Genomic DNA, 12,971 nt, shown 5'->3' on the forward strand with positions numbered 1-12,971 from the left:
ATCTAAGAAATTCCTTTTATGCCAACATATAAAAAGCATATTCCAAAAGGGACCCTTAAATTGGATAATTATTAATGCTATAGTTGATTTTCCTTGGTCCAAGAGTGTCAAATCTTGTGAAGTAACTAAAATTCTAACATTAAAATGTAGAGAATAAGAAAACAAAAGTGAGGGATTCTACAGATAGCTAAGAATGTAATTTTTGTTCTTTTAATCACCGGTCAGTCCACTCAAAAAAACATCAAGAGCTATAAGAGAACATAAGGCAGAAGCACAAACAGGTGAATATCACAAACCCAAGAGCTCTAAAAATTATCAAATGTACCTTAAAATAAAACTAATAGAGTAGAGGCTTAATATCTGTTTAAAGCCAAGCAAGCCACAAGCACTGCAAAAGAAGTTAGGACTCCATGCACAATGCAGTTATAAAACAGAAAGAAGATACAATGATTATTATTCAGCCATTAAAAAAAAAAAAGAAATCTTGCCATTTTCAACAACAGGAATGTATCCAGAGGGTAAAATGCTAAGTCAAATTTAAGAAAGAAACAAACAAGGGAAAATGGAGACAAACACTTTTTAAAAAAAATTTTAATTCCAGTATAGTTAACATACAGCAGACTATTCAATATAGAGAACTGGTAGCTGCCAGAAGAGGTAGGTGGGGAATGGGTGAAACAGGTGAAGGGGATTAAGAATACACTTATTGTGATGAGCACTAAGGTACAGAATAGTTGAATCATGTTGTACACCTGAAATTAGTATTTTTTAAAAGATTTTTTTTTTGTTTTGACAGAGAGAATAAGCAGGGGCAGTGGGAGGCACAAGGAGTGGGAGTCACAGGCTCCCCACCGAGCAGGGGGATTGACTTGGGTGATTGTGACCTGAACGCAGATGCTTAACCAATTGAGCCACCCGGGCGCCCCAAATTATACTTGAATTTTAAAAATAATTAAGTAAAATGTTAAACAGAAAAGAGAGTGAAACATACTGAAACTCTACTAGCTCATTGTGGGTTTTTTGTTTTTTTTTTTTAAGATTTTATTTATTCCTGAGAGATGTAGAGAGGCACAGGGAGGAGAAGCAAGCTCCATGCAAGGAGCCCAATGTGGGACTCGATCGCAGGACTCTGGGATCACGCCCTGAGCCGAAGGCACTCAACCACTGAGCAACCCAGGCATCCCTAGCTCCCGGTTGAAAAATAGATTCTTTGGCATCCAACACAAACCTTTGACTATGTTTATTTAAAGAAACCCAAACACTAGGTAACAAATCTATGACACAAGAAAGGCTTAACAACTCTAATACCTGTGACTATTACTTCAGTATTTTACGGCTTAAACGTGGAAACTGGAGAGGAAAAGGAATAAAGGCAACATATTTATTTGGAAAAATAAAATAAAAACCTGATTTGCTCACTTCTCTAAAATGGCAGACAGAAAAGAAGGAGGGCAAAGAGAGACAGAGAGCAGATGTACATCTCTTTTGTACCATACCTGTAATAGATTATCTAACCTATAAAAACTGGACAATGAGAACTTATCCCCAAATGACAAATTTAAGTACCCTACAGTAACAATATTTTTGCCTAAAAACTTATCCATACAGAATTCTACATAAACATGCACCAACTGTAAGTCACATGTCTGTCATTCATGTGCATGCACCTCAGCTATAAAATCACTTGTAAGTGTTGAGCTGCACATCACAAATTTTAGTATGTTTGGTCTTATTTGGTTATTAATTGATACAACTGCATATGTTAGAAAAAGTAGCTGAAAAGCAATTATTAAACTTCTACTTCAAGAAATGAAAAAAACAGCAAGTCAAATTCCAAGGAAATGAAAGGAACAAAGATAAAAGGTTAAAATATACAAGTGAGGAGGGGAGAGGGAATTGAAGCCAAAAGTTGGTTTTGGAGCAAGTTTAATGAAATAGATGAATCCTAAGGAAATAGTCCTCAGAAGAGGGAAGGCAAATTAGCAGTATCAGAAATGAAGGAAGAGAAATTACCACTGACTTTGAGACATTCAAAAGATAATAGAGAGGATATGAGAACAACTATACCTCAATAAATTTGAAAATCTAGATGAGTGTACAAATTCCTTGAAAAACACAACTTACCAAAAGAGAACACAAACACACACTACAAAAAATAAGATCGAGAAAATTCCTCTAATAAAAAAAGGTGATGAATCTTTATTAAAACCTTCCTACAAATGAAACCCCAGGCCAGATGGCTTCACCAATAAAATCTTCCAAATGATTAATGAAAATGCAGAAATCATACACAAATTCATCCACAGAATAGAAAAAAAATATTTATCTGTGAGTTTTAAGGCCAGCATAAAACCTTGATACCAAAATCTATTTTGTAAACTTTGTAATCATTATTTCACTTGATCTTCTTCACAATCCCATTAAGTAGTTACTACCATTATCCCCATTTTAAGATGAAAAACTGAGGCTCAGAGGTTGTATATTTATCCAGTCGTAAGACTAGTACAGTGAAAAGCTCAAATTTGAACACAAACAACATGACTTGAATCCAATCTCTTTAACAGGCTACACTGAATGATTTAACACTTTACTCTGGAATTGATACAGAGGGCTTAAATATAAATACTTCATTTGATAACTGATTGTGTAATAAGTAAGACACGAGCAAAAGAGGGGCTACATACTCAAGCATCACCACCCACAGTGCTTGAGCTTTCTTATTACTGTGTGAGACCTATATTTACATTTCTTAAGTTTTATGGTTACTTCACAAATTATTCAGAACATGCTCCATTATTTAGTATCACATAGTAGACATACCAATGTGGCTTTAACTAGTATCTTAAATGTCCTACCTGATTCTGTTGGAGGGGGGGCTGAGACTGTCCATCAGGAGCCTGGCCCTGGCTGTCATTCCCTCCTACTGGAGAGCCACGAGTCGTGGCTGTCATACTCGACACAGGGCAGATCTTTGCAATTTTGTCTGCTTATGTAGTTGTCTTGAGAAAAGAAATTATAGTCCACTTATAGAAGATGAAGTACCAGCATTTGTCAGTCTTAAAAAGCTCCAATTCAAGAATAAACCATCTTGCAGAGACCATTGCATAACCTACAAGAAGAAAAAAATTATATTTGTTTTATATTTAAAAATCATGAATTAAGGAACTGTTCAATTTTAGTATTACCAGTGAATCTAGTCAAGATAAGGTGGCTATATAATGAGAGGGTGAGGTGAAAACCTAAAGTCTCATTAATTCCATATTCAACTTAAACTGGTAACTGTAGATCAGTTTGTACCAAAGCACAGGCTTATATGTTTCAGCTTTCTTCTGGGATCCCAAAGACATATTATCAAGGTATTTATTTAGTTGCCATTTTGATTCAATCATGGAATGACAAAAAACTGCCTCCAATTTGCTAATACTTTCAATACACTGTAAAATTACGAATACTCCACACATAAACCAGGTAACAAAAGGTTGTTTTTAAAAACATTTCGGAAAGACTGTACAACTAACGTTTATCACCAGTACTAGGTCATTATAAAAATAGTTTTCAAACAAGATTATAACAGGTTTTAATAGAAACTTTAAAACTTTGGGGGGATTTTTGTTTGGAAAAAGTTCAAACTATATACAACTATTCCAAAAAAACTCAATGTCTCAAGTGACCCTGACTCTTCCCTTTTGGCATTGTTTTGGTCACAGGCATTCCCCAGAAGCCTGACAAACCACAACTGTTTAACAATGGAATTCTTTGTTACTTGACCAGCAAAGGTATATAAGGGAATACCAGCAAAACACTCAATTCTATATTCATTAGACCAATGGCTCGCATCCTTAGCTGCATACTAAAATCATCTGAGATGCTTTGGGAAACACTGATGCACACAACCTCTCCATACTGAACCACTGCATTTGGGAGTGAAGCCTAGGCATCAGTACTTTCCAAAATATCTCCCTTGGTGATTGAGAATTGTGCCATGAGATTGAGAGCCTTAGCTGATGACTTATAGACATGTCATTATAAGGCGACCATACTTTCCATTTAGTCCAAAACAGTCCAAGTTTACACCTCTAATTTAAATATAATCACTTGGGACACTTAAGTGGCTCAGGTAAGTGTCCAACTCTTGATTTTGGCTCAAGTCATGATCTTGGGGATGGCGAGGTTCAATCCTAATGACCCTGGAAATCATGACCTGAGCCAAAGTCAGATGCTTAACTGACTGAACCACCCAGGCACTCCTAAAATAAATCTTGAAAAACGTTATATATATATATATATATATATAATACTTAACCCAGAAATAAGTTCCTAACAAGATTTTGTTCACTTATCAAATTCGTATAAAAGTTTAAGACCAATAATATCAAGTACTGATGAGCCTAAAAACACAGAAAAATGTTTAATATGTAAGGTGAAAATACAAAAGATAACACGATTGATTGGCCCTCCTTTCAATTTTGTTTTCCATTTGCATACACCCTACATTACAAAAAACTTCAGGTGAAGTAAACAATTTTAAAAACCTAGAGAAACTAGCCTATAATTTTCTTCAGTCATTTTGGGTCTGCTGGCAAATTATGTGAGAACCTTTCTTTTCTTGCCACTCAAAATTATCAGCTAATCAGCTTGATTCTTCTCCACTTCAAATTTGTTCCAATTTCTTCTGTTTGTTTCCCAACCTGGGTTCATGATCCACTTGTGTACTCTCCCCAAAGGATGATTGATGCTCCAATCATCATCCCCTTGCTCTTTTCCTGGATGCCTTATTCTTCATCTACTTTACTGAAAAATCACCAATCTCTGCCCTTCCCTTTTCCCAAAAATCTTAAGAATGTCTCTGCCTCCCCTTTCCCTTCTTCCATTTTCCCTTATCATCTGTTTGAGTCTAAGCTATCAAAATTGTTGCTTTAGGGATCCCTGGGTGGCACAGCGGTTCAGCGCCTGCCTTTGGCCCAGGGCGGGATCCTGGAGACCCGGGATCGAGTCCCACGTCGGGCTCCTGGTGCATGGAGCCTGCTTCTCCCTCTGCCTGTGTCTCTGCCTCTCTCTCTCTCTCTCTCTCTCTCTCTCTGTGTGACTATCATAAATAAATAAAAATAAAAAATAAAAATTGTTGCTTTAAAGCCAGTGGGTCTTAACTGAAGAATATGGATGCCAAGTGTGGGGAAAGTCTAGGAGAGAGGATGAATCCTGAGCAACACCAAAAAATTGTAGTTTTTTTTTTTTAAAGGTAAATCTTTACCATTTACACAGAATGTGGTATTTTTCTAAAATTGGAAAACCAAGCATCCAATAAGTGACTCGACCAAAGCACAGTAGAAAATAAACAAGTCTAGAATTAGAAATTTTATTACTTTGTTCACTACACCAATACTATCTCTCTTAAAAAGTCTTTCCAGGAAGCAATCCAAGGACAAAAGAATGAATAAAATGTGGTATGCACATACAACTGAGATATTCTTTAGTGTTAAAAAGGAAATTCTAACACATGCTACAACATGGATGAACCTCAAGGACATTATGCTAAGTGAAATAAGCCAGTCACAAGGAGACAAATATTCTATGATTCTACTTACATGAGGTACCAACACTAATACAGAGAGTATAAAAGTGGTCACCAGGGGTTAAGGGGAAAGAAGATTAAGGAGTTAACAGGTACAGTTTCAGCTTGGGAAGATTAAAAAAAGTTCCGGAGATGGATGATGGTGATGGCTGCACAACGTGAACGTACTTAAGGGCCACTGAATCGTACACTTAAAAATGGTTAAAATGATAAAATTTAAGGTTATGTATTTTCTCCCACAATAAAATTATATGTATACACATAGCACTGAACGCTCTCTTGCTTTGCAGCCCATTAACATTTGGAGATTGAGTTAAAATATCTTGAAAATTATACCCTTGTGATGTTTTAAGCTCAACATCCTCCTATCTATATGTATCCCCAAAACCCTCCGTCTACAAACAAATCAAAACTATCTGGCTAAAGTCTGGGAATAAATTATTTTAACGAAAAGTATTCTGTGGATTACTAAAGAACTACCCCTTTAAACAACTTTAAGGTAAATGGAAAAGGGAGACGTGTAACCAACCTCTCCACCAAACAATATACTTTTTACTCTGACCATAGAACTAAATCATCTTCTGCTTCTTGCAGAATATCCCATTGACAAAGCTTCAAACTGCTTGCCATCCTATCTCTTCTTATATAATTCTCATCTTTCTGTCCCTTGGTTTCTAGATTTCTTCTATCTCTGTCAAGTTCTCCACATTTCAAGATTTCCAGTAGTGCTGGGCAGGTATGTCAGGTCTCAGCATAGCATATATACTCTACCCTATTCTGGTATTTTTAATAGCTATGTCTCTCCCACCACATCAGAATTGATAACCTTTTCCTCAGTATGCTAGGATTCAAAGATTAAGAACAAGAAATAGATACAAAGTAATTAAAAATACTTTCTGGATTAAAGCATAACTTTTATTTCAAAATCCCACCTCTGCCACTTACAAGCTGCCTATCTTACTAAAACCAGTAATGGCCACTCAATTTTCACAGGTGTTTAAAACTGAGATAATGGGGGATCCCTGGGTAGCTCGTTTAGACCCTGCCTTTGGCGGGGGCATGATCCTGGAGTCTGGGGATCAAGTCCCACATCAGGCTCCCTGCATGGAGCCTGCTTCTCCCTCTGCCTGTATCTCTGCCTCTCTCTCTCTGTCTCTCATGAATAAACAAATAATCTTTTTTTTTTCCCAGAACAAATAATCTTTAAAAAAACAAAACTGAATGCCACCCACAAAAATGCCACAAAGATTATTTTTTAAGATTATTTTAATAAAGATGTTTTGCCAAATACCAAACACACAGTAATTCTCAAAATACTTAATTTTCTTTTCCCTTTCTATAACTGTATTGTGAAGGGTTCTTGAATATGAGGTAAGAATTGGAAAATAATGTTTTTAGATATAATTTGGAAAGCGGGACGCCTGGGTGGCTCAGCGGTTTAGCAACTGCCTTTGGCCCAGGGTGTGATCCCAGACTCCCGGGTTCGAGTCCCACATGGGCTCCCTGCATAGAGCCTTCTTCTCCCTCTGCTTGTGTCTCTGCCTCTCTCTCTCTGTGTGTCTCATGAATAAATAAATAAAATCTTTAAAAAAAATAATAATTTGGAAAGCTTTGAATGGGAAAAAAATTATCAAAGATATGCTACAACTAAGTTATCCAAGAATAACACTGCTACCTTTCTTAATAAATACCATTCAATCCAAGTGGTGGAAATAGATGGGAATCACACTGTGTTTCACTTGATTTCAAGAAGCAGCCCCAGACTCTACAGAGCTTCTTTTCTAGGAGACATTTAGGCATACCCAGCAAGGACAGAACAAGCTTTCTACCAAGGAGCAGTATCCTCCACTGAACAACTCAAAAATTATACAAATCATTTAAAATTTAACTATTGTGTTAAATAGTTAAATTTCCTAAAGAAATGCTCATATTCAACAAATCCAATGTGAAAATTTACTGTATGAAGATTTAAGCTTTGTATAAAAAACATCAAGTTTTATTTTAGAAAAACGTGAAGTATTGTAAGGATCACTGTTCTCCCTTTCTTTCACTCAGGTTTTAACCAGAAATTATGTTGGATTTTCTGCAATGTAACCTCAATAGCAATATTATATGGCCTTTAGAAGACAGCATTTTTTCATATTTAAACTTAGCATCTCAGTATCTTCCAAGATGGAAGAAGCATCATCTATACCTGGTTAAAGGTTGGTTAAAGGTTGGCATGGTGTTTTTTTTTTATTTATTTATTTATTTATTTATTTATTTATTTATTTATTTATTTATTTAATTTGGGCATTGTGTTTTTTAAAATAATCTAGTATTACATAGTGGCAACCATTTATATTTACTTTAAATTTTGCAGAACTGAATTTCTCAAATACTTTTCTTTTTTTAAATTAAAGATTTATTATTATCATTTATAGTAAAATTTCAACTTTACTTGGCCAATGTGTTCAATTCAATTATTCTGGCAGAAATGGAAGGTTCTGGTTCTGCCTGATGCAGGCCTCAGGCTAGCCCGTAAGTCACAGGGAAGAGCACAGGGAAGCCTGGATCTGGGGAGGAAGGGGAGCTGCCCTGGGCCCATCCTGGCCTCGGCTGGCACCCACTGCCCCCTCCAGTCATTTCTAGAAGGATTCCCCCCGTGACAGAGACCCAAAGTCTCCATTTAAGCAAACAATGTGAAACCCATGCTTGGTCACGGCAACACCAGCACAAGGTAGGAGGGACACGTCCAGAAGATTTATTTCTTTGAGAGAGAAAGAGAATCTCAAGCAGAGATTTATTTCTTTGAGAGAGAAAGAGAATCTCGAGCAGACTCCCCACTGAGCAGGGAGCCTAAAGCAAGTGGCCTGGAGAGATTATGACCTGAGACAAAACTAAAAGTCAAACACTTCCCAGACTGAGCCACCCAGGCACCCTTCTTCAACAGTTTTCAAGGGAAGATGGCCTTAATACTAGAGAAACCCTCAAGTCAAAGAATGGTCATTCTCTACCCAGTCATTATTCCTCTGCTCAAACCTTTTCTTGATTTCAGAATGTCTTTTTATATAGTACACATATATAAACAATCCTAGTATACTTAAGAGTTCCTTCTCTTTCTAAAACTTCCTCTTTTCAGGGGATCCCTGGGTGGCTCAGCGGTTTAGTGCCTGCCTTTGGCCCGGGGCGTGATTCTGGAGTCCTGGCTCCTGGCATGGAGCCTGCTTCTCCCTCCTCCTGTGTCTCTGCCTCTCTCTCTCTCTCTCTCTCTCTCTCTCTCTCTCTATGTCTATCATAAATAAATAAACCTTAATAAATAAATAAAACTTTCTCTTTTCATCCAAAAAATAAAAGATGATTAAATGAAAACTCAGAGCTTACTCATTTAAGAAATATGTGTTCAGGGACACCTGTGTGGCTCAGCGGTTGAGCATCTACCTTTGGCTCAGGGTGTGATCCCAGGGTTCCGGGATCAAGTCCCACATTGGGCTCCGTGAGAGAAGCCTGCTTCTCCCTCTGCCTGTCTCTGCCTCTGTGTCTCTCATGAGTAAAATCTTAAAAAAAAAGAAAAGAAAAGAAATATGTGTTCAGTGTCTACAATGGAACACATTTTTTTTTTTTTTTTTTGGTTAAAGATTTTATTTATTTATTCATGAGAGAGAGAGAGAGAGAGAGAGGGAGGGGCAGGCTCAGAGATACAGGCAGAGGGAGAAGCAGGCTCCATGCCGGGAGCCCGATGTGGGATTCGATCCCTGGTCTCCAGGATCAGGCCCTGGGCTGAAGGCGGCGCTAAACCGCTGAGCCAACCTGGGCTGGCCCGGGGCACATTACTGTTTTAAGCATAAGGGAATCCAGCAGAGAACAGCAGGCAAATCTCTCCTCTGCTCTTGTGGAATTAGCTTTACAGATTGAGGCTAGAGACTTATAAACAGACAAGAAGAAGTCCAACAAATTATTTCCTTTACTGGACATCAGAATGAAATGAGTTTCTTAGAAAGCAGATCATCCTTAACTCATCTATGGAAATTATCTTAACTTGCAAATTTTACCTATTATGTACCAAAACCAAAGAGGAAAATTACTCAATTATTTTTTTTTCCTCTCTAATGCCTTTCTATGTTTAACTGATATCCGTAACTCTTGTTTTTCCCTTCTTAAAATACTTGACTAACCGGGATGAGAGAACAATGAAACACAAGCTGTACTTAGCCTACACCAAGCACTAGATACCTCATTACTTTGATTACTACAAAATGAAAAAAAAAAAAAATTAAAGATTTTATTCATTTATTCATGAAAGACAGAGAGAGAGAGAGAGAGAGAGGTGGAGACAAAGGCAGAGGGAGAAACAAGCTCCCTGCAGGGAGCCTGATGTGGAACTTGATCCCAGGACCATGACCTGAGCCGAAGGCAGATGACGCTCAACCACTGAACCACCCAGGTGTCCCAAAATGAAAATTTTAATTACAAGTGTCTTAGAAAATTTATTATTTTGCAGTTAATACACTAGCATATAGAGGATAAACAGAATTGTGCATTTAAAATTTTAAAGTAGAATGTATAAATTTCCCATCTTTATTATAATCCATTGTGAAACATCTTTTAGGAACTATAAGCTTTATTTCAAAATAACCATCATTTTAGAGTACAAAAATACTTATTTTTAGGCCAAGAGTATTTAGACTTTTTAAATTTTATTTTAGTAAGAACGTTTTTAAAAAATTGATTTGAGAGAGATCAAGTGTGTGCATGAGGTGGGGAGAGGGAGAGTGAGAATCCCAAGGAGGCCCCACGCCCAGCATGGAGCGTGACACAGGGCTCACTCTCACAACCCTGAGACCATGACCTGAGCAGAAATCAAGATTTGGGCATTTAACGGACAGTGTTACCCAGGCACCCTAACCTTTTTGGATTTTAAACTGGGATTTCTACTACTATGACAGATTCAATATGCTTAAAGGCAAACTTGATTATGCATTGTTATCTGGAAGAAAAAGTATCCTTTCCTACATAGTTGTTTTCCTACTACACTAGAAAGGACACATGAAACTATTGCAGGTTTTAGACACTTACATGGACACAGAGAAATTGCCAAAACCCAAAAACTATTTAAATACACACACACACACACAAAATTAAAAGTTATGTGCACTTAATTCTCTGCACCAATACCTGGACTTCCAGTTGTGTGTGTTTTTTTACTATCCCTTTAATAAAACATTGAAATGTGAGTAAAATAGTAACTGGGAATAATCTTGATTCGAGTTTTTAGGTAACCTCACTTGGAAACATTGCTATTTTATTTGTTTCAACTAATTATTTAACTACTTATGATTATTTGTCACACACCTCACAATCCATCAATTATATTCAGACACCATAGAATCCAAAAACTTTAGTGGGTAAAGGCAAAATAGGTTTCAGTATTTATACTATTCAAAGAATTTTGTCTTTTATGGACTTGGTTCCATTACATTCAAAGTTTCTCTGCAATTCTACACCCAGTTACAATGTGTGTGTTTTTTTCCCCCTCATACCAAGCAATTCTCCAACTCCAACTGGGTGTTCTACAATTCCACTAAATTCTGACACTATCAACCTGGAGATGGCATCAGATCCCAGAGATTAAAGGCTCAGTTCTACAAGATCGCTCCCCTCTCCCCCGCCTCAGTCACAAGTCCAAGTTGTCACCTATGCTTCTCCCTAACCAGCTATAGATTGGAGGTTCCAATGATCCCTGCACCTTGAGTTAATTTAATTAATTTGCTAGAGTGGCTCACAGAACTAAGAGAAACATTTTATTTACTAGCTTACGGTTTATTATTAAAGGATGTAACTCAAACTGCTAGATGGAAGAGATTCATAAGACAATGTATGGGGAAAAGGCAATGTACTTCCCATGTTCTTTCTGGGCCCACCGTTTTCCCCAATTTTCCTTGTGTTTACCAATCCAGAAGTTCTCTGAACCCTGTCTTTTGGAGTTTTATGGAGGCTTCATTACATAGGCATAGGCATTAAATCACTGACTACTGAAGGTTAAAGTCAATCTCCAGTCTCTCCCCACACCCCAAGGAGGGAGAAGGGGAAGGGGCTTTCCAAAAGCCACCTCATTAACATAAGATGCCTCTTATTGGCTTTCCCCTCTTAGGAAATTTGTAGGGTTTTTGAAGCTCTGTGTCAGAAACTGGAATGAAGACTAAATATATTTATTATAAATTACAGTATCACAGCTTCCTTACAGTTTCATCTTAATCTGTACATTAGCAAAGTTATGAGCACTTATGTATCAAGAACAGTAGGTGCTTTATTTGTATAACCTCATGAAATCACCATGACACCTATCCCATATGACTGTTGATCCAATAGTCACAAACAGAAGCTAAAACATTAAGTAACTTGAGTTTGTCCAAAATGGCAGTTACTAACGTGTTAAGACTCTAAAGCCACTGGCTCTTCCATTAAACCATGAAGATTCTCCATAGATTGCAAAATGTTCTCTCTGAAGGAGGAGAATTAAGATGGAAAAAAGGGGGAGGAGATGAGGGGACAAGGATAATGTGTCTGAGAATGTGATCTTTCTCTTAAAATCATGGTTACTATCAAGCCTGTACCCACCCCTCCAATTATGTTTTATCTTTTTGGCATTGGAAATGAACACCATGACTCTTATTAAAATGCAAACTAGAGGCACCAGGGTGGCTCAGTGGTTGAGTTACCTTTGGCTCAGGGCAGGATCCTGGGGTCCTGGGATGAGTCCTGGTCCTGGGAGGAGTCCTGCATCAGGCTCCCTGTGGGGAGCCTGCTTCTACCTCTGCCTCTGTCTCTGCCTCTGTGTGTGTCTCTCATGAATAAATAAAATCTTTTTTTTTTTTAATTTTTATTTATTTATGATAGTCACACACAGAGAGAGAGAGAGAGGCAGAGACACAGGCAGAGGGAGAAGCAGGCTCCATGCACCGGGAGCCTGACGTGGGATTCGATCCTGGGTCTCCAGGATCGCGCCCTGGGCCAAAGGCAGGCGCCAAACCGCTGCGCCACCCAGGGATCCCAATAAATAAAATCTTTAAAATAAAATGCAAACTATACCATATCATGGCCCTGCTTTAAAATCTTCAATAACCAGGACAAAGACCAAAATGTTTTAATAGTCTACAAGATCCTCCAATACCCAACTCCAGTCTCATCTTGCAAATACTCCAGTTCAATTTGCCTTCTTATTTCTTCGAATGTACTCCTTCATGTGGACTCAAGCCTCTGAATAAGCAGTCAGCTTAGTTTCACCCATACTGATTCACCAGCACTCAACTCACTTGACTTAGAACTCAAGTACTCCTATCCGAAGCTCTGAGAGCCAGCTGCACTTAAAGCATCTGTGTAATGATCACACTCCTTACAAAAAAAAAAAAGTTCCCTAAGG

General features: G+C 37.7%; 1 protein-coding gene across 6 annotated transcripts in view; it reads right to left on the reverse strand.

Annotated features, from left to right (window-relative positions):
• Positions 1 to 12,971, reverse strand: part of USP9X (ubiquitin specific peptidase 9 X-linked) — a 482,368-nt gene that overhangs the window by 105,480 nt on the left and 363,917 nt on the right. For all 6 annotated transcript variants that reach the window (XM_072817572.1, XM_072817568.1, XM_072817571.1 and 3 more), the window contains one exon: positions 2,856 to 3,109. In XM_072817572.1, the coding sequence (XP_072673673.1) occupies positions 2,856 to 2,951 (96 nt within the window). In that variant the 5' untranslated portion in view covers positions 2,952 to 3,109. The remainder of the gene's footprint in view (positions 1 to 2,855; positions 3,110 to 12,971) is intronic.

Source organism: Canis lupus, chromosome X, assembly GCF_048164855.1.
Source record: "Canis lupus baileyi chromosome X, mCanLup2.hap1, whole genome shotgun sequence".
In the NCBI taxonomy this organism is placed as follows: domain Eukaryota; kingdom Metazoa; phylum Chordata; class Mammalia; order Carnivora; family Canidae; genus Canis; species Canis lupus.